We start from the raw sequence: 25,396 nt of genomic DNA on the forward strand, positions 1-25,396 counted from the left end.
CATCCCTTTTCGTGGCTTCGTGAGCATCAGTATTGGATGCCTTGGATCTGCCACGGAAGCAGTCGTGTTTCCCGTATGTTTGTACTGCGAAGAGGCCAAGGAGTGGAAATCGCCCGGAAACACGTCGAATTCCGAGACGGGCAAAGGGAGAAAATACAGGTGAAAATAAAACAAACTAAAACAAAATAAAATCAGACGGATCTGTACAGCATTTCGATGCAAGCGTCCAACGAGTCATGTCGGGCCAGCGCAGCCACCTAAGCAGGCAAGCCCGCTAAGGCTGCAAGCTATTTCCATGGCTTTCGTTTCCGAGGGGAGTCTTGGTTTCACACAGCTTCGAGATATATAATAGTATCGACGACGGAACCCCTGCTAGTTGTGGGCGTTGGTGCACGAGAAACAACCATGACAAAAACGAACTCTCTAGATGAGATACTGTGAGGGAAACGGTCACAGGTACGGAGTGCTCGGCACCACGTCTGACTTGTGTGCACTGACTGCCTGAAAGACCATGCATACCTGGTGCCGTCCTTCATCCCCAGTATCTGTAACCGGGAACAGGTTTTGCTCCAACGACCAGGTCCGGATGCTTGTCCTTCCATTGCTGGTCCGCATCGTTGGGGAATCTCTCTGCCCCCCTCGGCACAAACCGTAGGGGTACTGTGCCTTTCCTCATCTGCAGGGATATGATCACACTCAGACCATGCAGCATGAGGTCCCTCGCCCGATTAGCAGCTTTCTGCCATGTTTCGACCCGGTCATTCTCATCCATAGCAATGACTTCCTCGTCGTTCGCCCACTGGTCTACGGCCAGTTCGACCGAGTAGTTCTGCAACAGCACCGCCAGTACAGCTAGGACTTCGACTTGAGCAAATCTTCGTCCTAAGCATGCCCGGTACCCATCACTAAAGGGAACGTAGGCTCCTCTCTGCGGCTTGAAGAGCCGGTCTGATGTATCGGCAGACTCGTTGACAGCGAGACCGTCCGACGTGACCGCTTCGTTGGGCATCTCCTTCTTCTCGCTGGCTGCAGTAGTTGAAACGTCACCATCCTCATCGAGCAGCCATCGCTCCGGTCGGAATTCCTCAAGGTCGTTGTCGATATTTGCCACCGGATGGGCCGGCCTGCCGCCGGGCAATGTTGGCTTGTTGGCAGGCCAGTATTTCGGGTTCTTCTGTACATTGGTGGTGGCGAGACTGATATAGATCCCGCCAGGCACTGTACACTGTTTGCCGTCAATGGTCAGAGACTGGTCACTAACACCCCACGTAGATTTCGGGATACCGATCACAGGAGGGGTGAGTCGCAACTCTTCAGCCAGCACGGCACCAACCATGCCGCCAAAGAGGGATGGCAGGTCTCGGTCGTAATCCCATTCTGAAGGAGGTTTGCCTTGGAAGATTCGGTCAAGATCTTTCTGTACCGCTCTTTGGGTTTGAGGAAAGAGCGCCAGGTACAGCAAGGAGAAATGAATCGAGTTCGCCGCAGTCTCATGACCGGCGAGAATCAGAACAAACATATTGCCCAGCACTTCAGAGTCCGTAAGAGGGACATCCTTGCTCGACTCGTTCATTTGGTTCTTCACCAGTTGGCTCAAAATATCCATCTGGTCTTTACTTTCCTCCCCTTGGCCGAGCGTTTTCTTTTTGGACGCGACGGCTTCTTTCATATAGTTCCCCCATTCCAGGTAAGCTTCATTGGCCTTTTGGATCCACTTGACCGGCATGCGCTCCATCAGCCACCGAGGCAAGAGGAACTGGAAAAGGATATTATCCAGCAAACAGTGTATCGCGTAGGTATAACTCATAGAATGACCTGAATCGCGATCGTCTTGCTGGTTTAGTATCTTCGAAGCGTCATTGTAGTTGACGTCGATATCGGCCTTTGCGTCTGCAGAGGGCCATTGCAACTTGCGGCCGAATCCTGCTCGACTGATCACATACAGACTGAGCCGCATGGTGTCGTCCATGACTCGGTCGACCGTTTTGTCGCCCTTGCCGTCGGGGCCGACCCAAGAGGACAGCATGGCATTGGCCAGATCGATGCTCTCGGCCCAAACAAGGTGATTGTTCTTCTCCGTGAACGGCGGACTGGTCGCTTTGCGATGCTGACGCCACATGGCACCTTCGCTGGACACGACATTCTTGCCGTAGATGTCAAGCGACCGGTAAATGGCCGTGGGCTTTGGAAAATCGTTCCTCCGCGTCGTGATCTGATGGATCACTGCAGGATCGGCCGTGTGCATCATGATGCCGCCCGGCGACACCACCAGGAACGTATCATGTCCCACCCGCTGGAAGATCTCAATGCTGTAGTTGAAGTTGAAGTCCGGGAGGCAAAAGTCCACCCACCACGTCCATCTCCGGGGCAATTTGGCCAGTATTGGGAGATACAGCCGGTGGGTGATGAGCCAGAATCGGTTGAGATAGTAGACTGGAACGACAACGAATGCGATGCTTGACCTTTTGGCTTTTTGGATGTTGCGGAAGAGGCTAACAAATGTACTGAATATGGTGTAGATTAGGTAGAAAATGACCAGCAGTAATATTAGGGGAGGCATTGTGGCTGTTCGGCTTCCTGCGCACAAATCACAAGAAAAGAATCAAAGAGAAGGAAAAAGTCTAGGTGCGCATCGTAGGCAGATCAGGAGGGCATCAGGAGGAGCTGAAAGAAAGAAGAAAGAGGGAGGCGCAGAAAATGTCCTCGACGGTGATATGTGAGACGGCGAATGTTTGAACTCCAGGAAAGGAATGGTTCTCGAAATATGCCACCCAGGCCGTATCTCGCACGGGGAATCGATATCCCTCTCCAAGTTTGATGATTGGCGAGAGACACTAACTAGACATTGGACCCTTGTGGCGACGAAGCCACATGCTCCCTGCGATTACTCCGAAGCGACGGCCATCTCAAGTCGAATACGCCGTTCTACACGCCCCGGCCGTGGTCACTGGCGGTGCGTAGTCTCAGCGTCATTCGCGTCCTGTCTCACCTCCACCTCGACTACAGGAACATGGAAGATGACGACGGCCAATGCTGTGAAGATATTTCCCGAAGCCAGCTTCTCTTCTCTCCCTCGCAGCGAGTAACAGCGCGCCGATGGAGAACGCAAGCTCGAACCGAGCCGAGCTCGCAAGGTCGCATCGAGCTCCTCCACCAATTGCAGACGAGTCGAACTCTGGCATTTACGGCCACCCGCGAAGCGAGGTCTAACGGTAAGCTTTCCTCAGCACTAACTTAGATCGTGATGGCCCACGGAGTATGGTGTAATATGGGAATGCAAAACTAATCGATGTATTCAGTGGATACAGGAAAACCACAAGTCGTCAAACACCTGGGCTGCTTTCCAAGCGAGGATTCCATCTCCTCGGTCATTCGTGCGCTTCCCACTCGCGTGAACCAGAAAACTAACCTAAGCCAACACGGCAAAAGATCACCCGAACCTTTGTTACCTTACACCTCGCCCCATTCCTTCGCCGTATTGCAGTCCGGCATTTGCTGCTGTGCCTGCCAGTTGATCACCTTCTAAGCGGTCGCCGACTCTAGATGGGTGCCTTGCGCTTCGGCTGCTGGCTTCTCAGTCGGCGTCGGGGTGGCAACTGGCTCGGTGGCGGCGCTGGCAGTCTCAGAGGTGGCGCCCGTGGGCATCAGGTTCGGTGCCAGTCCGCCGGCATTGGAGTGGACTGGTTCCAGGTGAGGTTCCCACGTCTGCAACTCATGTTCGGCATCAGACAAGACCTTCCTAGCTTCGTTGACGTGCTCGAACGGCTGGCGCACATCTCCCGGCACCACGGGAGTATCGTCGAGCAGGTTCAGCAGGCGACGGCCATACCTGGCCAGAATGATCTGCTTCTCTGCTCTTTCAATTGTCGCCGCGAAATGCAAGTCATATGCTTCTTTGATCTTTTGACGGGTCTATGGGATTGATTAGCACTAAATCACCGTGGGCTGCGGCCCAGCGTCAATGATACTCACGATATTGGTGAGCTGCGCCTCTGCAACGAGATTCTGGGCCTCGGCGCGGACCAGCTCCTGCTCTAGTGTGACGATCTTGGGACTCGAAGGCTCTTTGTACTTGAGTTTTTGGATCTCGTCGCTGATCTTGGCCTTCTGATCCCGGCTGGGTTGTACACTGCTCTCAATGTTTCTGATCTGCTTGAGGATGGCGCGGTAGTCCTCGAGATTCTGCGCGAATAGATCCTCTTGTTCTCCTATCTCCGAGAGAATCACGCCAATCTTGTCCGAGATGTCCGAGACGGCATCGTCGTTGGTCGACTCGCCCCAGTCAGAGAGCTGCGAGGCGATCGACAGGCGCTCGCGACCAGCGGTTTCGTATGCGCCGATGGCGTGGTTTTCGGTCTTGATCAGCTTGTAGAGCTTCTTGGAAAGCTCAGCCTGCTGCATTCCCCGGAGGGTAGAAATGGAGAAGGTGTGCTTGGAGGCTTCTTTGGCATGGTCGTCCTTCTTACGGGAGCGGATGGACAGGGCTCGGTTCATGGCGGGGCAGCGGCGTCGAGGTAAGGACTACTCGGCGAAGGATTCAGACGTACAGCAGCAAATACTCGCACAGTGAGGTATCCTCGTACGTACGCGGGCGGCAGGTAAAGTAGATTAGTAGATGCTGGGGAAGACAAGGATCATGTACTCGGAGAGGGAATGAATGCTGAGAAGACACACGGAAGACGAGTGACGTCAATGGCACTATTGGCGCAGTTGGCACTGTTGGAGGGGCATCAACACGAAGCCACCGACCATCACCACCTCGACGATCGGCTCTTGCTCCACCACCTGAAGAGGCAATGATAATGCTACGAGTGCCAGATACAGGTGAGTAGGGGTCCAGCCACAAGAAACAGAGAGAAATTCATTGATTGTACAGGGATCGCCTCGAATACCATTGTGAGATAGACCTCCTCCGGCTCCTCCAACGCTCCAAAACAGAATACAGAGGACCTCAAAGCACCGTCGTATCTCGTATAGAGCACAGGTACCTTTCACTGCTTCCTCACAAATGATGATATCATGCCACCGTCGTCACTTGCAAATGTTCGTATGAGTGTTGAGTGCCAGGCTCCTCAATCATAGTATTGTCGACTCCTCCTTTCCTCCCTCACCACACGGGTCCTGCTGCCACTGCGTCGGGGATCGTGGACCGACCGGCTGGAACCGTGGTCGAAGCTTCGCGACGGGCGATGAGTAGACGCCTCTCGTCGGGTCACTGTTTGGCGCCGGTAGGTGGCCACCTCGGGTCGAGACACATACTCTCGAGAATAACGAGGCTTTCTCTCCCGTCTCCGGATAATGACTGCTTCGTCATCACGACCGCCGCCTCCAAAGCACATGATTGCGGATAGATTTGATTTTGGGCTTTTTTGGGTCGCTTGGTTCGTAGGACTCTGGCCCTCTCGGCCGATGCTTATCGCGCCTTAGGGGTCGGTTGTGTCAGAGTACTGTATATGTCGTTGATCTGCGTAGAGAAATGTGACACTCCAGGTAGCCAAGTAAGGTTTATATATCCGCGTTATCCTCTCTTTAGCGTCAGATGATCTTGCACAGCCCTGAAGGGAGGGAAGAAAAAGGCAACGAGGCAGAACAGATTGACCGGTGAATCTAAACGAACGCAACCCAAGGAGTTTGGAAGGGCACAAAGTACTGGAGATAGGCGAGCTGATAGGTGTCTTACCATCATCATTTATACCTTGGTAGTCGCGTCCCAGACAAAAGGCGACTAAGGGCCTGGGAGGTGACGGTGCCTTGTTTTTGTGCATCTTTTAAAAATAGTTGGCCGAAGCGCGACTCGTTACCCTTGCAAAAACAGGTCTTGGGCGACATCATCAGCTTCAAGATCCATCACCTCCCTAAGTTAGGAACAGGGAAAATCCCATCCACCCTCCATCGTCCACCATCCGCTCCAAAGCACGAGGTACATGCGAGTAAATATGCTCGCGGAAGCGGACTCGGCCCTTACCTGCGACCGTGAACTGTCTATAGGTAGATAGATAAACCGATAGCTACGGCTAAGACGACGAGGTTGCCTTCCCTGTCTCAACTCGCATCCTATCCATCAATGCCTCCTCGTCCTCCTCGTCCTCCTCCTCCTCCGTCCTTCTCGCATCCTCGGCACATGTCAAAAAGTATTGAAAAGTCCCCGGGAATGATCAGTTTCATGTGGGCTCTTCCTCGTTCTCATATCAACGACATCAGCCGCCCGCTTCTCCCCAGCCATGGCACAGTAAGTTCAAAGGCGAGGCCATTCTCGTACGTATGCACTTCCCCACGAGCGTTCACTGCGTCCTACAGCCTACGGGTCGATTTCAACCCTCTCGACAGGTGCGCATGCGCGGTCTGGGTACTTCGCTTGTCAACCGCACTCACCCATCACGGAGGTACTGCTAGCATGAAGCCAAGCCACCGAGTTTGGCCGGTGATGAGATTCCCAATCCGGGGTCTCAAAGTGTCGCTCACATACACACACACACACACACACACACACACACACACAAGAGTGAGTGCTTACTAAAAGGATGCCACTGGAGTTTTCATTTTCCTTTCCTGTCATCACTACTAAAGAAAAAGACCAAGTTCCAAGGCTCCTCTTCTGAGAGAGATAAGGTAATTAAAATTTTACCTATGTACAACTCACACCGCGTAATGGGATCGCTTGTTCTCCAAATATGTCGTCAATCTATGGGGACGACTGGCGAGTCTCTTCTTGAAAGACAGGCAAGAGAAAGACAGAAAAAAAGAAATTATAGCACCAACAAAGTTTCTCATAATCATACATGAACGCAATATTTGTCCGCAGTCTCTTTTCTTCCCTGGTAGATATCATGCCGGGGCCTAAGCCAGTTCACCAGGACAAAAGAAGAGCAACCTCAACGAGAAACTTCAACGGTCTGGCCCGCGGTCCCAGCGGCGACAGCCGCAGCAGAGGCACTAGCCTCGCTACTGGCTCGATCCGGCGTGTTCGAGTACCGCCCGTAACTTGCAACAGCCGGGCCCGCCGGAATAGGCGTCGCACTCGGCAGTCCAGGAGTTCCTCCTGATGGTTGTCTCGGCAGCTGATATGGCGTCTGGGGCTGACCTGGATACGGTCTGGGTGGGTAACTCTGCCCGTTGGCCAAAGGCTTTTGAGGCGACGCTGAACGCCCGGCTATCGAGAGAGGGTTCTCCTGAGGCGGTCGCTGCGGGTAGCCTGGCTGGCTTGGGCGGGGACCGTAAGCGGGAGTCTGGGTCTGCACTGCTGCAGCAGGCCCAGCGCTGTAGTTGCCGTACCCGTTTTGCATGTTGCGCTGGACTTGCTGGATGGTAGCACGGTTGTTGTACGGCGTGTTGGATGCTTGGTACGGCGTCGACGCGTACGTGGGTCGTGGTGCTGCAGGAGTCTGATAGTTCGGCGTTGTCGTTGTCCTCATGCCATAACTGGGAATGGCTGGCGCCGAAGCATTGTATGCACGAGCCTGCGTATTGTATGGGGTTTGCGTCGCGTTCCCTTGAGGGTATGCACGGGGTATGCCTTGAGGAACAGCAGGACGAGCAGGAGGAGCCGCGACAGGTTGTCGTCCAACTTGTGGCCTCCAATCTTCAACCGTCGATCGACCCGTACCCGGCTGATCGGCCGGCTCGACCAGGATTTTGGTGGAAATATTCAAATCTTCTAGTTGATCACCGTTCAATTTGGCCACTGCGAAAGGAGGCAACGACGAAATCAATATCTTGAGTTGGTCCCGTAGCATCTCAAAGACATCAAACTCAGCCTCGCTCGGTTGGGGCAAGTTGACAGAATATGGGTTGGTAGGATTGACCTTCAGCTCGAGCATCCGATTTCGTTGGTATGAACTCAAGGTCTCAATAAGTCCAGAGATCTCCTCAAGCAGAGCGTCCGCATCTTCAATTTCGTCCCTGGCATCCTCCAATGGTTCAGGTTGGAAGTTGTCAATGACACCAGGCATATCTGCAAACTCATCCTCGGCAACGACATCTGAGCTGACCAGTTCCTCAGAGTCTTGCTCCTTGAATATTCTGTTCATTTTGTGCCTTCCATATTTGTGCCACCAGTAGCGGCTTCTGTCTTGTTCGGGTATCAGGTATCCCCTGACAGTCGAATTGTCTTTATTGGGAGCAAAGGATGAGTATGCCGAGGTGAACAATGCATCTCCGGCTTCACTTTCTTCTTGCTTGCCTTTAATCTGACTTTTGTCGCGAGCGCCTCCAGCGCCATACGAGAGCCAGGAGCCTGTACTCAGGTTTGTCAACTTGAAATCTCCGTGTATTGGGAGGTTTGTATTAGTGCGTGGGAGATACGGTGTGAAACTCAGAGAGGTAGTACCAAAAGTTCTGTTAGAGGAAGGCTGTGGCGGCTGGAGCTTTGCGTATTGATTCGGTGGTCGGGCAAACTCGCCAAAGACCTTTGTGGTCCGCTTGGGTTTGGATTCGGTGGTCCCAACAACCGTGAAGTCGGTAAGCTGAATCCCATTTGGGAGGATAGATTCGTCAACGTCATCATTCTGTTGATTCAGTTCCAGACCCGAGAACAATACACTAGAAGTGCTATGTGCTGGGGTGACTCCGGGAAGGTAGCTGCGTAGGGTGATGACATGTTTCGGAGCTGGAGTAATCGGAATTGCTTTTGCCAACTCCTCAGTCTCTGTCTTGACCTTGACGCCGTTCGCGTGCTTATTGTTACCTCCTTCGCATTTTGACAACACGTGGAACACCTCGTCCAGCTGTTCTTCAATGTTGGACAAAGAGTGGCCATCTGAATCTCCGTTCGTATTTGAGCTCGAGACATCATTAAGCAGCGCGGCTTTCACAACGTTGACATCTTGCTTCAGCGCATCAAAAGATGTATAGGTACCGGCGAGAATCTTCTCTTCAATTGTCTCATTGGTGGATTCGATATTAGCGAGACGCGCCCGCTTTACGTCTGGGGCTTCTGAATTGGAGGTCGGTATTGGGAATTTGAGTAACGAAGGAGTTGTATCGTGCCTGAAGCACCTAATTAGCCACATGCAGAGTTTAACGGAGAGAAGATACATACTTCCGGATCGATAGCAGAGTGTCCTTCAGCGAGGTCTGCAGTGAAGGTTGTTTTGCGTTGGCGGGTGGATGCGTGGCTTCTGGTGTTGCTGTGCGCTTTCGTTTACCAAGATGAGAGGTTGAGTTATTATCTTCCATCTTTGCGCCTCCGTTCACTTCCCCGTTTACCTCAGCCATTATGGTACCGTAGTAGTCAGCGCAGTTCCCTGAACCAAAAAGTAATCGTGATCGTAGAAGGGCCAATTTGTCGATTCTTCGATGGCATCAGGCTTTCAACTAAGGTTCATTGAGACCCGGCTTTGTGGTGTTCCTCTTGCTGGACTACGCTTTCGTTTTATGTCTGCAGGAATCTTTTTGGTCCCAATCAGGTCGCAAATAAGTGGAGGGGGGGAAGGGATCGCAAGGGTTGATCGAGACTTCGATTGTGTCGGACGCGTAAGGTTCAGCCGGAAGTATTAAGAATTATTTTGACTGCATCGGGCAGTACGCGGGATGCTAGCGATGTGGTGTCGCGAACAGCCTGCCGGCTTTCTCAAGATTTGGACCTTTGCGGGATGCGATGCGATGTACGCGAATGGATCGTGTCTCGTTGCTGGTCTTTTCGCAGCGATTTGCAAGCCTGGCCCAATTTGGTTTGGCGCGCAGCGCCGTCGATCGCCGCTTTAACACATTTTTCCAACAACAAGACGGACTTCAAGCGCCGACTATCTACGCAGTACAACACTAGGAAGTCACGCGTCCACGTCGCAGGCGCAGTACTCACGATAAAACGGACGGCCCAGTTGCTTCTACTTTGAAGCATCAATGGATGACCAGTGCCCAGTATGCCTTGGTGCCGGTCACCCAGACCTTCGGCCGAAGGCTGCTCTCGACAACCTGTTCCGCTCTCAGACAGCCTCCTGCTGCGAACCTCTCACGAAGACGAGTAATTCATCGACGCGGCATCTGTCATAGTCCGGCTACAGCCTTCTCCCCATTGTCGATTCCTCAACATCCGAGCAGAGGCGAATCTCGAGAAGCGTCGTCCAGAGGACCAAAGCAGGGCTTCACTGCACCCACCTCATCGATCAGTCTGTCCGACGAGCCATTCCATGAATGGCCAGGAATACAGGAATTGAGGGCCCAGCCTGATTCTGAATACGGCCTTCGAAGCGATGAAGGAGAGGCGTATGCTGCTACTGAAGTGGACCTCGATGCCGAAAATGGGGAGAAGGACAAACAGAATTTCCTTCGGAAGCGGCTTGACAGTTTCATTTCTATATTCATGCCCTCGCGCGCTCGTCAAAAAATCGATCTGTCATACAAAAATCCGATTGAATGGGAACAGAATCTTCGCAAGCTCGAAAGCCCGGCGACTTTAGAATTCAGGTCCTCGACCCCTCTTCGAAGGTTGCTCCTCGAATACCTCCTCCACGTAGAGCCATATATCGGTGGTTCTCTCTCTCAAAGCTCGCCCAATGTCGACAGCCGTCTAGATCATGCTCTGGAAACTGTTTTCACTGAGGAAAATATAACAATACTGAACACAATCGGATACAGTGTGACTGATGTGGTATCCTGGGCCTGGATCTTCACGTCTCGCAGTATAGAGGTTGCTGTTCAAAAGTACGTTACGCTGGCAACGACACAACGCGTCGCCAAGAGTGGACAGATTCCAAAATTCATCTTGTTGCAGATCCTACGCGCTCCACAAGTCAATGCATTCGCTCTCAAACAGCTGATTGAAAGCATTGTAGCTGAGCTTCACCTATGCAAAGCCGCAAAAAGATATCCTGGATGGGGCTGGACTACAAGGGTATGCCTTGTGGTTCGACTACTCAGGCATGCTCGCCAGGTGGCACCTGAGAGCTTCAAGGATATCAGCATGATTGTTGAACACCTTTTCTCGGATTTCTACAAAATTAATGGCCGCTCAGTTGAGGCAGCAGAACTGAAACGCCTGTCCCACGTCTTCAACCGCTTTTTGACATTGATTTCTGTTTCATCGTCTAGGACATTCAGTTCGTACCTTGTGAAACAGAATGCACAACTATCTCTTGTCCGACTTATGGTTGGATTCAAACCTCAGATACCTCTTACAAGAGAAGGCTACCGAGCTCTTATCACGGTTCAATTACAGCACCCAAAAACTGAACAAGAGCGTGCCTGGGCTGAGACTAAATCATTATCTTGGCCCCCATGGCGACGAATCAATTCCGGCATTGAGCAGGATCTCCAGTACCCTGGCAAAGAAAGCCGAGCGATGAAGCTGCTCAGACGGATGAATCAAGCAGGGTATAGCCATGGCGCATGGGAGAAGAGTGCTGCTATCCTGGCAGGATGGGACACAGATAAAAGTCCAACAATCCAAACCAGGGCAAACTTGAGATTGCCGCGCCAAGCTTGGAAGATTAAGAAGCAAAACATCGACGCTCTTGACAGTTCATCTCACGAAGCTGCGGAGATCTGGGCAGCACGGGTCCAAGCTACGAGAACTAAACGAGAGGCATGGGCGTGCTTCCTTTCCTATGAACGAAACACTGAGCTATCCAAAAGACGGTATCAACCATATTTCGCCATGTGCCACAAACTACTGGCCTCGACTGCTACCTTTGATTCAGTTCTTGGTTCCCGGCACCTTGCAGGAGATATAAAAGAGGTATTTGAAGAGCCCGTTAGTCCTCGAGATGTAACGTATGTGGACCGAGAAGTGCCTTCACTCAGCGAATTCTACAATGACATGCTACAAGTAGGCATCGTTCCAGGAGGCAGGTTACTCGGTGATTTACTGGATCAGGCTCCCGACATCGAAGCTGGGTTCGCCTATATTCAGGATAGCCGCTGGGACGAAGTGACTAAGGATGTTCTGCGACATGCGGAGAACTATACCCCCATGATCATACGTGATACACTTGGCCGAGTGCCTCATCTCTGTCTCGCAGCTTTTGTACATCTGCTGTCGAGACACGGATTTGACAGTGCCCCGGATTTTGCGGTTATGAGCGAAAAGTACAACGAGCATACTGGTCAGTGGATGGAAGCAAAGCGATTTGTCAATCCTCTAACCTATGCAATTGTATTGCTGCGGGTTGGAGAATGCAAGAATACTCTGGTCTGGAATGCTTTTGTCAGAGGGGCGTGGGCATCTGTTCGCAACAACAATGTCAAGGTCAGAGATGGATTTTTGACACACCTAGACAAGCGCCACATGGATCACCAAATCTGGGATTTTCTACGGAACCAGTTCAACCCCGAACAGACGGACCTCGAGATACACCCAGACCTTGAATCCTTTCGTCTCATGGCGGGAATCCTCATTTTCATGATCAAGGAAGCGAATCATGGGCGAATGCGTGTTGACAGCACAGAAATTGGGTCCCTTGCCAAAGCGACGTTTCTCAGGGCTGTCTATGGACGCAACTTTCCACGTTTTCTACCTTCACGCTCAGAGTCAGTTTTGAGACTTCCAGAGCCCAGTGATCTGCAATTGGTGGTCAGATTACTCGTCTCTGTCAGCGATACCGAGGGTCTCGTCGCCGTGGTTGAATGGATCAATTCCCACGCTGAATCATATGGGTCAAAAGTCAATGCAGGGGACGAGATTATCACTCGAGACAAAACTACAGTGTCACTTCGATGTGTTCTCTGTATAGTGCGATTGTTCCTGGAAGGGTGTCCTGCTACTGCAGACGCCGAACAGCTTCATCACTTTGGGACTCCTCTGACTGTGCCTGCGTATGTGATTCAGAAGGCCAAGAATGCATGTGGACGTCTCAAGTGGCCATCTGACCAAGAGATCGAGATGTTTCTGTCTCGCGAATCGGAATGGATGAAGCGTGTTGCAAAGGCTGTGAAAAGGCCAAGAAATGAACGATTGACGAATGCCGATGTGCCTCAACAGTCTCGTCATCAAGCTGAAGATCAGACCTGGGATGCCCGGCAAGAAGGAGGAGGTGTACGAGCCGGAGGAGCCGGAGGAGACCTTGACCACACCAACACCTCGGTTCCAATTCGAAAACATATATCTTAGCGTTCGATAAGATTAATGAAGACGTTTCACACTCTCTGTGATCATAGGTAGAACTGGGTTCAGCATGCACTTGTTCTAAAAGTATGAGGAGAAAGGTTTATTCAGTTGCTCGGTAGCCCTTCCCACGATACAATGTACGAGTACACGGAAGAGCAAATACGGATTCTCATCGCGATAGGCAGTGCCGCAGGCACACCCTGGACGTCGATGTCCATACAAGGAGACAAATTAAACAGATCGCCCCTGCTCCGGGTCTGGTCTGTGTCTGAGAAGGGTGCTGATACGGCGAACACGATAGCCGAGTCGCCTTTAATCTCTTTGGCATCTCCTTGTTTCAAATGCGACCCGAGGGCCACGGAGGCTATTGTATGTCCATCGCTGCCGAGCGCGACATCACCCAACACATAGTTGGTGGAGTCGTTACCGCTCTCGTTTGGCAGCAACCTAGAGCTACTCCTTTCCAGCATCGAACCCAAGAAGCCCAGCGCGAAGGTCTCCATCCTTCGGTAGATACACTCAATGCCGAACAATACCGAACTTCACAGCCTGATGGGAGACAGCGGCGCAGTTGATGCCGAAGATGCAATCATTGATATGAAAAGCGCGCGCGCGATGAGTCCGGTGGCCTTGCGAGTACCACCAAGCCTGCTTTGCGATCTTATCCGCAGTCGACCACCACGACTGGCGTCCAGATGAAATGGTTGTTGTCGTGGCGCTTCCTCCACGCGTTCGCGTGGTTTTCTGTCTTCTGCGTCACCGGGCCACTGATGGTGCACCTTCTTTATGCGCTCAAGATAAATCGCCTGATTTACGATATCAACGTGTACTACGGCCAGCGACAGCTTGCGGCATGTGACGTCCAAGAGGTCTGGACCTCGTGGTCGACCCTCTTTCAAATCAACATCCGCACGGGCGACCTGTCCTTCACAACTGCCAAGATCGTCGACATTGCATTCGACCTGGTTGTTGGTCGTATCGGACAGGCCGCATTGGCGTGGTTGTCCTATCGCGTCTACACCGACGTCTTTACTTTCCTCGCCGAAAGGCAACCTGTCCCGTATACCACGTTCACAGCGATCACGGTGCATCCGACCAGCTTGTCGTCACTCGAGACGTACCTGCTGGCCTTGTTCTCCAAAAGAGGTTCCAAATTGACGCTGCTCTGGCTGATCGGGACTGTCTCTTACCTCTTGGCCTTTCCCACGGTCGTCTCGGCATCCACGTCCCTCGTAAGTGCGACCGTGTCCGCGATTCAGCTCCCCACCAACGCGACCGTGCCGATTCTCGAATACCTCGACAGCGCGGCGTACAAGTTCGCAAACTCGGGTCTCGCGGACAAACCGGACCCGTGGTTCGTCTACGTCTCGGAGATCCACAAGCTACCGGTGAAGGTCAGCGAAGAGCATCTCGACATCATGTACCTCGACGGCACTAACTGGAGCGGGAATGATCGGAACGACACGCTTGTGGTGAACAGCACCACTTACACCATCAGCAACTCCACACTCGTTGACGCGGGTTTCTACTACGGCAGCGTCTTCTACCCGATCGACCCTACCAAGAACCACGGCGTCAGCGCTCTGGTCGGAGACCAAATGGTCTGTATCCCCGACGGCAACCGGTATCAATGGGGTGCGTCGTACGAGCTGTTGTGTCTCATTGTGATTTGTCAGATTCTCTGGTCGGCGGCGATGTTGGTGGTGTGGTCGATGGCGTGCATGAGCAGCGCAACCATCCAAAATGGGGGGAATATGGGCCTGTACACGGCAATTCTGCTGCTTGCACAGCCACTGCGAGAAAAGATGAACAAGAGACCCGCGGGGAATGACGGCGTGAACAACGAGAAAGTGGTGAAAAGCATTGTCCAGACGATTGGGCCTGTGACGTACGATAATGGATTCGAGGCCGGTGGACAGGAACGATGGGCTAGGAAAACTCGAGGTTATGCCAGGCTCAGGGAGCATATGACAAGTTTATAACGAAGGGGACTCGTGATTTCTTTGTAAAAATAAAAAATATAAAAATATAAAAATTCCGTGACCAGTGTTTACAAGAGCGAGTTTCTCGCCCTGGAAAATGTTAGATGTCGAGTCGACTCGTGCGATGCGATGCGGCTACAGTCGAGAAGGTTAATCCATTCCGCGCCCTCCGCCATGGGGGTTAACGGGGTTGTCGTTGAGTAAGTTCGAGATCAAGGATGAGTGTGTTTGGATGGATGTCGTCGCATGGTTGAACGTTGAGTACAACACGTGCCCGAGTCAAGCGGCCCTCGCTCCCTTTCCTGAACGAAAATGCCCAAGGGACAGAGCACAGTTCGGGCCAGATGTAATTAATGTGTGTATACATAATATGTATATCGAGTGCCTCCCTGTACTGTATCTACTCTACAGATCACCACCACCGCTCCATACCCGTCCTTGCAGTTATCGCCCTGCTACTCTGCCACTCGCACAAGTTTTGTGTTTCATTTTTGATTGATTGATTTGTTCATTCACACGCCGATTCTAACCAGATCGAAGGGCTACATTATACTGTCCCACCACTAGCATACCATGCTCTCATTCCTTGATTACCACAAACTATACCATACCAAAAGTCTCAAACTCACAGGTAAGGTATTGCGAGCCCTTTTCCATAAAAAAATTCTATCCGTGTCATCAGTCACCTGTTTCCTTCCCAGGGGCAAGCAACAACAACAACACACACAAACACTAACACACACACACACACACACACACACCCCGCGGTCTTGGCTTCTTCGTTGCCTTGTTGTTTTGTCTCGTCCGGTCCGTAGAGGCTAGTCTAGCTAACCAGTCTATTGGACGGCAAATTTACTCCTTGCCCTCAAGCTTGCACCGAAGTACCACAAGGCCCAAATGCCCAGGACACCACCACCGAGCAAGCCTCCCAGGATGCTGATTCCGCGCCCGATGCCCAGATTCTCGTACAGCGGGTGTGCAAAGATGATGGCTCCGGCCGCGAGCATGGACCGGCTCAGGTCGTTGGCCGCGAACAAACTGGCCGCGTACTGAGGGTACGTGAGGGGCAGGTACATGAATATACATTGGAACCTTGTGAGAGAGTAGTAATACAAGTGTCAGTCAAAACTCGCCAACTTTTCTCGTCGTATCTGTCGAGAGATTTCGCAGAGGGAACATTCAGGGGAGGGGGAGGAGAAAACCGAGGGCGGGCAAGAAAAAAGGTGTGAGGGAGGGAGAGAATCAAAACATACAGTATAAAGGCCCCGACAGCGTAAAACGTAATTCCGATCACGCTCACGATCCAGTGGATGCTCTCTTTCGATGTCCACCCGAACCAAAACAGACCTGCAGGCATGAGCGTGACAGCGAACAAGGCCGGGACCAATCTGTGTTCCTGTGCGCGTAGTCCGTTCTTCTTGATATCCGGCTCGAGATACCAGTAGACGTACGACACGTAGATGATGATTCCGAAAATACATCCAACGACGATACAAGTGAAGACTACGCCCATTTCGCCGATGTTGAAGTCGTAAATGTAGAGGTAGACCAGGGGAAACGCCTCGAAGAAGGAATAATAGATTCCTGTACCGTGTAAAACGGACCCGTATTAGCCTCATGCCGACCCAAAAAGAAAACAAACAGACAAACAGATGGCCACTCATGGCAGCAGAGTAAGAATGCTGCGGCGGGATAAAGGAGGCATAAAAACACACACAGTGACATACCATAAATCAAGCTCGTGTAGACATTCGTAAACAGCACCGCTGGATCCTTGATGCAGATCTCAATGGGTTTCCAAAGTTGATTGATTGCGACTTCATTGAAACTGATGTTTCCTTGATCAATCTCACCCTGGGACTTCAGGTTCGGGTTGCCGGTGAGTTTGCGAAGACGCTGAGCCCGACGGAGCAGAATGTTCGAAGCCGATGTCTCGGGCATGGAGACGAACATCATGACGAAGATTGGCGCTGCGCACCACGATACTTCCCAGAGTGCCCAGCGCCATGACTCGGCAACAACGGAGAAGCCAGACAACAGTGGACCAAGCGCAGGGGCACTGAACGCTGCTGCGACCCACGCGGTGAGTGCGTACGGGAGCTTGAGGAGCCCGTACTGTGCAAAAAGGAGACATTAGTATCGCTGACGGTCGTCTTCAAAGAGCATGATAACATACCATGTCGCCCATGGTCGCACCTCCTGTAGCCAAACACGGGCTTCCCATGAATCCTGTCAAGAACCGCATGACCAAAAGTGTCGCGTAGCTGTTGGCAAGAGCGGTGGGAATGCAGAGGATCACGAACAACCCGAAACTGATGATGTACGGGATGTTTCGACCGATGATGGGAATTTCCGACAGTGGAGAGAAGAGCTTTAAGAAACAAGCGAAAAACAAAAGAGGGTCAGTGACAAGTCACATCATCATAGCCACAAAGAGAGCGGAAGCAGCGTAGACTCACCATCGGTCCTATCCCGTAGCCAATCACGTACATACTCAACCCGAGGGATGCTTTGCTCTGGCCAACACCAAACTTCTCCATGACCATACCCTCTGCGGAAGTGTAGATGGCACTAGCCATGTACACGGCAAAAGTGTACAGGAAGATGATAAGACCAGCCCAGGCCTTTTTCCAGCTGTTCCAATTTTGTGGATTCTAGTGAACGAAAATAGATCAGCAACTGCCGTGCTCTTTTCTCCCACAACATCAACATGTGGTTTTCGTTCAGACTTGACTTACAGCTGGATCATCTGTAGTGTACCAGTCGACCAGGATGACTCCATCGGATGTTCTCTGCGGTACGATGATGCTGCTTTCACGCCTCTCAATGGCTTCTTGCTCCTCGACTTCGAACCGTTCTCGAGAATATGGAATCGTCCTCTCTCGTGTCAGGGTGCGCGTGGTGATGGGACCGATGGCACTATGTGCAGCGGACGAGTGTGTCGTTGGTATCGTAGTTAGACCAGGGACGCGAGATTCGATGTCGTCGTCCTTTTCATCGACATTCGAAGGGCGGTGGGATAGAGGCGGGCTGGTTTGATGACTGGCTACTCGACTGGCGGGAAGAACGGACCCTGCTTCGATTTCCTCCTCTTTCTCACTGACAGAGGCTATTTCCCACGGGATCTTGAAGTTTGGGTCATCTTCGGGAAAGGCGAAAAGTTTGCCTTTGGTAACGAAGCGTAAGGCTTGTCCCAAAGGTGAGTCCTGTATGATATCGGAGATTGAGTTGCTCATGCTGCTGGCCAGTTTCTCTCTTTCGACACGAAGGTCTGCCCGAGGAAAGATTGGATACAAAGGTGGACTTCGGGAAAAGGCTGAGCAGATGGAGAGAGCGAGTTAACGGTATCTATTTGTATCGAAGGACCCCGGACCTTCAACCACCACCACTAATGCCACTAAAGTCTCGAAACCACAAACTTGTTGTGATTGCATCAGCTTAGCAAATGCATCTGAATGTGAACGCCATTCGCATGAGAGGTCTGGGTCTATGCACCCAAGAGCATCTTATTCGCTAGCGAAGGCTGACAAAGTCATTAGAGCGGTGCAAACGGACTGAAGTTGCTCCTCGACCACTCATGGTTTTTCGCATGTGTCAGAGCGAGTAAACATTGGGAAATCCTCACTATCCCAAATCATGTTGGAACACGAAGCCATTCGCCAAATGGTTGGTTGTCACTGATTGTGATCAACTGCCGCCTTAGGAATGGTCACGTGAAAACGCCACAGACGCAGGTCCTGGCTGCTTACAAAACGCACTGTGTTAGCTCGTTGATTAGATTGATGGTCCGAAACCCGGGCGTAAAGATCAGTAAACTTACTGACCGCACTATATTTGTTGTACGTGCGAAAGCCGCCAGTTAAGTTCCGGATGTCGCGAAAGACGGACATGATTCGTGCTTCCGTCTGTAGTCTCTCGAAAAGAAACCATTCGCGACCCCTGAAACTGTGGGTTCCATCACCCCTGCAAGATGGCTCAACACTGGTACCAAGTCGATTAATAACACTGCATGAGAACACTCCGTCATCAATGTCAGCAAGGCTGCAGCCCTCTGCGAACAACGTACTGCAAGGAACTTGTGGACTTACGTGCGAACGGATGCGAATATCTTCGCCGTGGTGAGAATGTTGCCTATTTTTCAGCATAAATGCCACCATAACCAAGTTTTGGCTCCATGATGGTATCGCATTAATCCCATTCTGGTGCTGATTCCCACAATTTGAAATTTCTGGGCTTATCCTCAGGAAAGAGATATGGTGGAATGAACCCGTTCGGCAACGCGACCATTTCAATTTCCAATCTGATATTTGCCTTCCTATATTGCGGTAGAACCTCATTACACTTTTCGATCATGTTTCGATGTGCTAGAGATACCTGGCTGATTTCGTCAACGCTTTCGTCGTCAGATACGCTTGTTCTCGGGATCTCGTCATCTTCACGGTAGTATTCATATGAATAGATCAGGTTCTTCAACGATTTGAGACCATGTTTTGCCTTGTCAGCTGCTAGGCAACTGTCAAAGGGGAACCAGACTCGTCGTCTCGCCTGGAAAGGAGGTCGTTCGCCCAAAGGAATTCCGAATATCTTCAGTGTTTCGAGGTTGGGAGGAAATCTGCGCCAAGTAGCGTGATCGCACGGCACTCTGATCCTAACCAGGTTCACCGTTCGGACGTCCAAATCAAGTTGTTTGAGTGCTTGGAATGCAGTGAGGTCCAAGTGGTGACCTGGATGATTGATGTTTTGAAATGCCTGTCTGAGATGTCCCAAGCTCAATGATAGATACTCGAGTGAGTCAACGCAATGTTCGGCCATTGCATCAACTAGCAGTGCAGGATGGACGTTCCCATGCATGCGACTGCTTCTAGCACTGAAGATTCCGTCGTACCGGATTCCCTCGCTGATCTTCAAAGACTTCAAAGCCTTAGGAAAGCTTAGTAGGATCGCGAGGGAGGGCTCAAAGATATCGCATTCCTCCAGGTGCAGGTGCTCAAGATTCGTTGACTTCATTAGCGTCTTGTCCCCTTGAAACGGCGTCAACAACCGATCAGGAAAATCAGTGCTGGCGCAAGACATGGTTAGCGAGCGCAAGTTCGGATGCAGAAACAACATGGCGTATTTGGTCATAGAATATATCTCTTTCTGGGCATCCACAAAGTGCAGCGTGCCTACAGGGAAGAAAGGTTAGACACACAACGGTGATCTGAATGACGTAGATTCGGACTTACAGCTCTTGAGATTAGGGAGCACCCGTTGACCTCCTGGGGCGACGGCCGAGGCACTTTCGAAGATCCGTTCATATCGATCCTGGAGATTGACCCAAGCGACTCTCTCTTCGGGGAATTTGGCATTGCAATCCGGAGTCTCGAGGCACAGATTCTGGAGATGACGCATGTGACCAATGTGTGGTGGCAGGCTGCTTAAGCCTTCGTCCTCTCCGAATTTGGTCGATACCAGAAGAGACCGAACCCACGTAGCACGGCGGGGATTGGCATAGAGACTGGCGGAAAAAACAGCAGCCTGCTCGCCACTGAGGATGTTGACAGTGTGGTACAACAGAGGTTCAGCCAAGTCCAGAAAGTGCTTGCAAACCAGCGAAGCCTTACGGAGCGTCTCAAAGTCCAGAAAGTCGAAAATATTAATGAGAACTTCATCAGGCAGATGGAGGAGGAGAAGCGGAGTTGGCATTGAGGCGATCATGATGACGGCCCCCAGGGGAGAGGTAGGGAACGGCGGAACTTGAGGGTGGGGGGACGGAGGAAAGATTATCTCAACATTGCCCAAGTCTAGCCGGGAGATTGAGGATAGTCTCGATGCACACGGATATGGGATTGAACAACGGAGTCGGTAAGAGTCGTGTTGGTTGAATGTTGGAGGGTGAAGGTTCAACCAGAGGCGGCGGTGACACACGATGTCATAGCTGAGTGATAGAAGACAAATCGGGTTAGACCGAGAGATCACGGGCCAGTAGTTTTCAGCGTTAAGGGCTTATGTAATGAAGCTTTTAGAGAAGTCGAGACATGGTATTGAGCATCCCCAGCGCGCGCGAAGACGACCGATGCCAGCGCGGAGTATCAGTGTCACGTCACGCAGCGAGTAGCTGACCTGAACAAGGCGGCCATCAGTTAATTCAGAGCAAAATCCAACAGCTATTGATCACTTTTGCAGCATTCGGTATGGACGTCAGTTGCCTCGCGTGCAGCTGGCCTCCCGGGCTAGAGTTTTGCGGCTTGAATCCATGATTACAGTGTTGTTTCTGCTTCTCTATCATGATGCGGCTTCACAAGTGGTTCGAGAACACTGACACCGAGGCAGCCGTAACCTCAAACATCCAGCATCTTATAATTGCTCTTATTTCAAAATCTTTTTTGAGCGAGTTGTGCTTGTGCAAACAGAAGCCCCTGGTATCGACTCTTTCCTTTCGTTTTCTCTTTTGCCGGCGATTCCTAGGCCAGTGATGTCCTCGACGCCTGCTCCAGTGATCCCTGCGAAGCACGCACCATCATGGTCAATGTCATCCATTTCGTCAAACAGCCGAACGATGGTAATCATAAGGTATCGTATGATCGTCACACCTCATCAATCTCATTGTGTGCCGTGAATGAGCAGCCATATTCCGCCGATTGTCAGAATACTGGGTCTCGAATGCGTCTTTGCGCCGTACGCCTATTCCCCACCCGCCTTGGCTCTGCATGGTACATTATGCCGGAGCTTCGTAGCCTCTTCTAAAGACTCTGCCGAACATATCAACCCCGACTCTCTCACCTTTGATTTCACTCTTGGCCTCGTTCTCGGCGTTGGATGGTATTTCAACTTGTTGACCGTTGACCTTCCACCCACAGGCTGTCTGCGCAAATTTGACCAATGCTTCTCCACGCAGATCCAGCCAGCTGCTCAGAACGCTCAGGTCAATTTGTCGGAATGTCTTTCCAACTTCACCAGCGATCCTTATCCTGACAAGATCTTCGAATCCGGCTACATCTGCATACAGGTCCGCGTACAAGTCGTCCGATTCTAGCGTTGACCAGAATGCATCGTACTGAGCAGATTCGAGTAATGTGTTGAGGCGAGTGAGTTTTTGTATCGACTCGGTAAAGTCTGTTGTCGGAATGGATGTGTTTCCTGGTTGATATGGGATGGTCGAGGGTGGGAGGAGGGCGAGGCAGAGGGAAAAGGCGGGTGATGGGAAGACAGTTAATGCCTTAACGAGGATGTTGGTCACGGTTTCGGGGTGCAGCAACTGGGGATTGAATTGGTACCTGTTCAGATATCAGTCACTTGTTTTGATCAAGAAAACTCGACGCTATGTTGTATCTTTCGGCGCTTCAGATAGAGCTAATAATTCCAGACTTCATAGTTCCCGGAGGAATGTCAGGTAATAGGAAACGTGGTAGAAAAATTCCGATCATCACAGAGCCAGAACCCATGGGCACCTAGGGAGGATCTTACAGTTTCAAGAGTGCCAGCGACGCATATGTATCAAAGAATTTCTCCTCGCATTGTTGGCTAACGTATTCCTGGAAAGTAGTGGTTGTCTCGGGGTTGTATCGATCCAGGCCGTTAAGGATGTTATCGATGCTTTCCGGTCGTTCTTTGCATTTATCGAGGCCCTGAGGCATCTTGAAGGATTGTGACGGTGATTTGGAGATACGCAGCAAAAGGATGTTGGTTGTTCCTCGACTGTCCAGCGTCGTCCTTCTCTGGAAAGGAATTTCGCAGCCAAGTGCGCTCGCTCCGCGGTGGTTTTGCCAAGATTCCTCCGTATGTACTTAAAAACTGCTCGTGCCTCGCCCCAGATCAGGACGAGGGTGACGCCGCTCTATGCTCGCCCCTGGGCTCGCGGGGTCAGGTTCAGCCTCACCACGGCTGGGTTGCTGAACGTCTTCTAGCTACGAAAGTTTCTAACTACGTGGATTAGAGGGGCTCTTTGACATGGTTGCGGAGGCCATTTCCAATCAACAAATCGCGAGCCATGAAAAGAGATCGACGATTTCTACAGAGCTGTACGACTCCCTCTCAGGCGAGGCCTTGAGAGTTTGGTTGAATGGGGAGAGCATGGCCGAGCCACGGAGAGCTTGAGGGTGGTGCTCGGCCTGGGTTACAAGGCGTTGTTGCTCATATCCCCATCTGTCTTCTCGATCCCGTAAGAGCCAGATATAATGGCATGGGCGAATTGAGTGCAGCTGGTACTTGGAAGTGTCAAACCAAAACGCGGATATTACGTTGCCAACTCGATTCTCGAGTGGCCCTGTGTTTAGCCTACACTTTCAGCAGAACCAAGGAACCTCTCACTTAGGCTAGGGAGGTCCTCCGATCTAGACAGAGAATCTTGGTGAATGATGTAGGTCTACCGAGGAGGTATGGTCTAGGTTGGTTCGTGAAACCGAAGGATAAAGATACCAGCACTGCTCCCCAAAACGTCTTCGGACATCTGTTGGATGCATTCTAGTATCCCCACAATCTTATTCAGACACTCTTCCTGCCAACACAAGATGCCGCTCATGATCTGTCTCAGGGGGAAGTTGACGCCGTGTTTCCGTCCTTGCCAAGAGATTTATCGCCAGGAGTCAAAGCTGAAGGTGCTGGGCTTGCAGAACGCGGTGTTCTGGCTTCTGGTGTCTGAGGCTGTGGAGTACGCGTTCGGGGTGTGCTGAGCTGAGACTTGGATCGTTTAGGTTGCATGCCATGCTCAGTCTGGCACTAGACGCTGAGCAATGAGCCAAGTAGACCGGGATGTGCCTGACCAGCAAGATGTTTGACGTGATCAGCGAGTTCTTCTGGTTGCACGAACACTCTCCATACGTAGTCAGGCACATCTTTGAAAGCCTCTGCGAAGCGACTATTTCTGTTTTTGACCTCCATATTCGGAGCGTCGACGACCTTTCTGATATAGATTGCCTTGATCCAATCGGGATACTTGGTGTACATCTGGGCGTAGGCTTCAGGGTCAGATTGGGTCGAATCACCGATGCAAATAAACTTGCGGTTGGGAAGCCACGACTGTATTTTGTCGATTCGGTCCGTCTTGTACTCTTGCACACCTTGTGTGAATGATTGCAGCAAACCTCCAAGGCTCATCCATGACGCATCCCGAAGGATCAGTGTTCCGGCGGGATAGTGCTGATGAACGAAACCATGCAGGAAAGGATACAAATTGTATGGCGAGGCAGAGAGATAGAACCAAGCTGGAGATTTGAAGGCCTCGTTCAAGACTTTGTAGAACTCTGGCATTCCGGAGGTCACCTTTGGTTCATCCGCAAAAGTGGACAACAAGATCCCAGTAGGATTTGGAGTCTTGGTGACTTTGATGGTGTCGTCGATGTCAGAGATGATGGCATATCCCTCAGGGCCAACAAAGTGCGTCTGGAATGTGAGATCTGGAAACAGACCATCGGCGCTCGAGCCAATAACCGTCTTACCGTCGGCATCATCTGCACCTCCTACGGGCATGACCTGGCTACTGATGCCATTGAGATTCGACGGGCCGAGAAGCCGCTTGTGAGGATTGCCTTGCGGAGTTGGGCAAGGCACCTCAATCTCAATAGTGCGAGCCGGTGCGATCGCCATGACAAAGGGCTTCACCCGTTCTTCAATTCTCCTGGTGACTTCCGGGTCAGTCCCAGCCTTGCCATCGATGCCCATGAGGTCCATGAGACTGCTGACATATTTGGACAAATCTTTACGACCCGCTCGAAAGAAACAGGCCACAAATTCCGCCTCCCAAGTTTGGGCACCGGCTTTGCCTGGGTTGACCGGGGCGTAAGCAGAATTGTCAAGAAGCCATACTATGTTGTCTTTCGGGGTGGCTTTCTTTCCGAAGGGATTTCGGTGACCAAGAATGCCTGCGGACTTGTCAGAGCTAAGTACGGGCTGGAAAGAGCCGTTGCTTACTGGTGCTTTTGTCGATGAAACCCATCTCAGATCTGTCGAAGCGCTTTGGCAGCTTAGATTCGACTTCGGCAAAATTGGCTTCCTTGCGGGATTCGGCCTCAAGCGGTGTTTCATGGAGTTTTTGATCTGCCCGGTCGACACGAGCCGACCGGGCTCTTGACTTGCCCATGTGGAAAGAACGTCGAAGACGATCAGGCGGCTGAGGAGTACTAGTAGTAACTGGGGCTTGTGATGAAAGACGAAGGCAACTGTGGTAACAATAGGAGTACCAAAACGCTACGAAAGGTATGGTGATGGATGCTGAGCGATATGAAGAGAGTGAAGGAAGTTTGGGAGCCATGACGGGTCAAGTATCAGTCTGTTGGTCATGGGAAGGCGCTGAGCACGAGACCGACTGGAAGGTATAAGGCCAAAAAAGGTCAGCAGGCGCAAGCTGAGCAGGTGGGCGGACGAGGGCAACAACTCGCCAGATTTCCCAGTCTCA

At 51.6% G+C, this 25,396-nt stretch overlaps 9 protein-coding genes across 9 annotated transcripts; 2 read left to right on the forward strand and 7 right to left on the reverse strand.

The window, feature by feature from the left end:
- Nucleotides 1–532: 532 nt before the first annotated feature.
- On the reverse strand, nucleotides 533–2,560 carry PV08_10632 (uncharacterized protein; the record flags this gene model as incomplete). The annotated part of the gene is made up of 1 exon (XM_016384946.1): nucleotides 533–2,560. One exon carries the CDS (start codon nucleotides 2,558–2,560, stop codon nucleotides 533–535), a length of 2,028 nt encoding a protein of 675 aa, XP_016231548.1.
- Nucleotides 2,561–3,522: 962 nt separating this feature from the next.
- PV08_10633 (uncharacterized protein) lies at nucleotides 3,523–4,494 on the reverse strand (the record flags this gene model as incomplete). Its single annotated transcript, XM_016384947.1, has 2 exons — nucleotides 3,523–3,912; nucleotides 3,973–4,494. The coding sequence occupies 2 exons, from the start codon at nucleotides 4,492–4,494 to the stop codon at nucleotides 3,523–3,525; spliced, it is 912 nt and encodes a 303-aa protein (XP_016231549.1).
- A 2,378-nt stretch (nucleotides 4,495–6,872) lies between these two features.
- PV08_10634 (uncharacterized protein) lies at nucleotides 6,873–9,174 on the reverse strand (the record flags this gene model as incomplete). Its single annotated transcript, XM_016384948.1, has 2 exons — nucleotides 6,873–8,985; nucleotides 9,038–9,174. The coding sequence occupies 2 exons, from the start codon at nucleotides 9,172–9,174 to the stop codon at nucleotides 6,873–6,875; spliced, it is 2,250 nt and encodes a 749-aa protein (XP_016231550.1).
- A 670-nt stretch (nucleotides 9,175–9,844) lies between these two features.
- Nucleotides 9,845–13,045, forward strand: PV08_10635 (uncharacterized protein; the record flags this gene model as incomplete). Its single annotated transcript, XM_016384949.1, has 1 exon — nucleotides 9,845–13,045. The coding sequence occupies one exon, from the start codon at nucleotides 9,845–9,847 to the stop codon at nucleotides 13,043–13,045; it is 3,201 nt and encodes a 1,066-aa protein (XP_016231551.1).
- A 767-nt stretch (nucleotides 13,046–13,812) lies between these two features.
- Nucleotides 13,813–15,024, forward strand: PV08_10636 (uncharacterized protein; the record flags this gene model as incomplete). The annotated part of the gene is made up of 1 exon (XM_016384950.1): nucleotides 13,813–15,024. One exon carries the CDS (start codon nucleotides 13,813–13,815, stop codon nucleotides 15,022–15,024), a length of 1,212 nt encoding a protein of 403 aa, XP_016231552.1.
- An 836-nt stretch (nucleotides 15,025–15,860) lies between these two features.
- Nucleotides 15,861–18,260, reverse strand: PV08_10637 (uncharacterized protein; the record flags this gene model as incomplete). Its single annotated transcript, XM_016384951.1, has 6 exons — nucleotides 15,861–16,116; nucleotides 16,278–16,608; nucleotides 16,752–17,139; nucleotides 17,201–17,395; nucleotides 17,484–17,678; nucleotides 17,763–18,260. 6 exons carry the CDS (start codon nucleotides 18,258–18,260, stop codon nucleotides 15,861–15,863), a joined length of 1,863 nt encoding a protein of 620 aa, XP_016231553.1.
- Nucleotides 18,261–19,212: 952 nt separating this feature from the next.
- PV08_10638 (uncharacterized protein) lies at nucleotides 19,213–20,721 on the reverse strand (the record flags this gene model as incomplete). The annotated part of the gene is made up of 2 exons (XM_016384952.1): nucleotides 19,213–20,189; nucleotides 20,250–20,721. 2 exons carry the CDS (start codon nucleotides 20,719–20,721, stop codon nucleotides 19,213–19,215), a joined length of 1,449 nt encoding a protein of 482 aa, XP_016231554.1.
- A 1,000-nt stretch (nucleotides 20,722–21,721) lies between these two features.
- PV08_10639 (eukaryotic translation initiation factor 3 subunit K) lies at nucleotides 21,722–22,640 on the reverse strand (the record flags this gene model as incomplete). Its single annotated transcript, XM_016384953.1, has 2 exons — nucleotides 21,722–22,280; nucleotides 22,471–22,640. The coding sequence occupies 2 exons, from the start codon at nucleotides 22,638–22,640 to the stop codon at nucleotides 21,722–21,724; spliced, it is 729 nt and encodes a 242-aa protein (XP_016231555.1).
- Nucleotides 22,641–23,721: 1,081 nt separating this feature from the next.
- Nucleotides 23,722–25,081, reverse strand: PV08_10640 (uncharacterized protein; the record flags this gene model as incomplete). The annotated part of the gene is made up of 2 exons (XM_016384954.1): nucleotides 23,722–24,863; nucleotides 24,913–25,081. The coding sequence occupies 2 exons, from the start codon at nucleotides 25,079–25,081 to the stop codon at nucleotides 23,722–23,724; spliced, it is 1,311 nt and encodes a 436-aa protein (XP_016231556.1).
- Nucleotides 25,082–25,396: the final 315 nt, after the last annotated feature.

Source organism: Exophiala spinifera (genome assembly GCF_000836115.1).
Source record: "Exophiala spinifera strain CBS 89968 unplaced genomic scaffold supercont1.8, whole genome shotgun sequence".
Classification (NCBI taxonomy): Eukaryota; Fungi; Ascomycota; class Eurotiomycetes; order Chaetothyriales; family Herpotrichiellaceae; genus Exophiala; species Exophiala spinifera.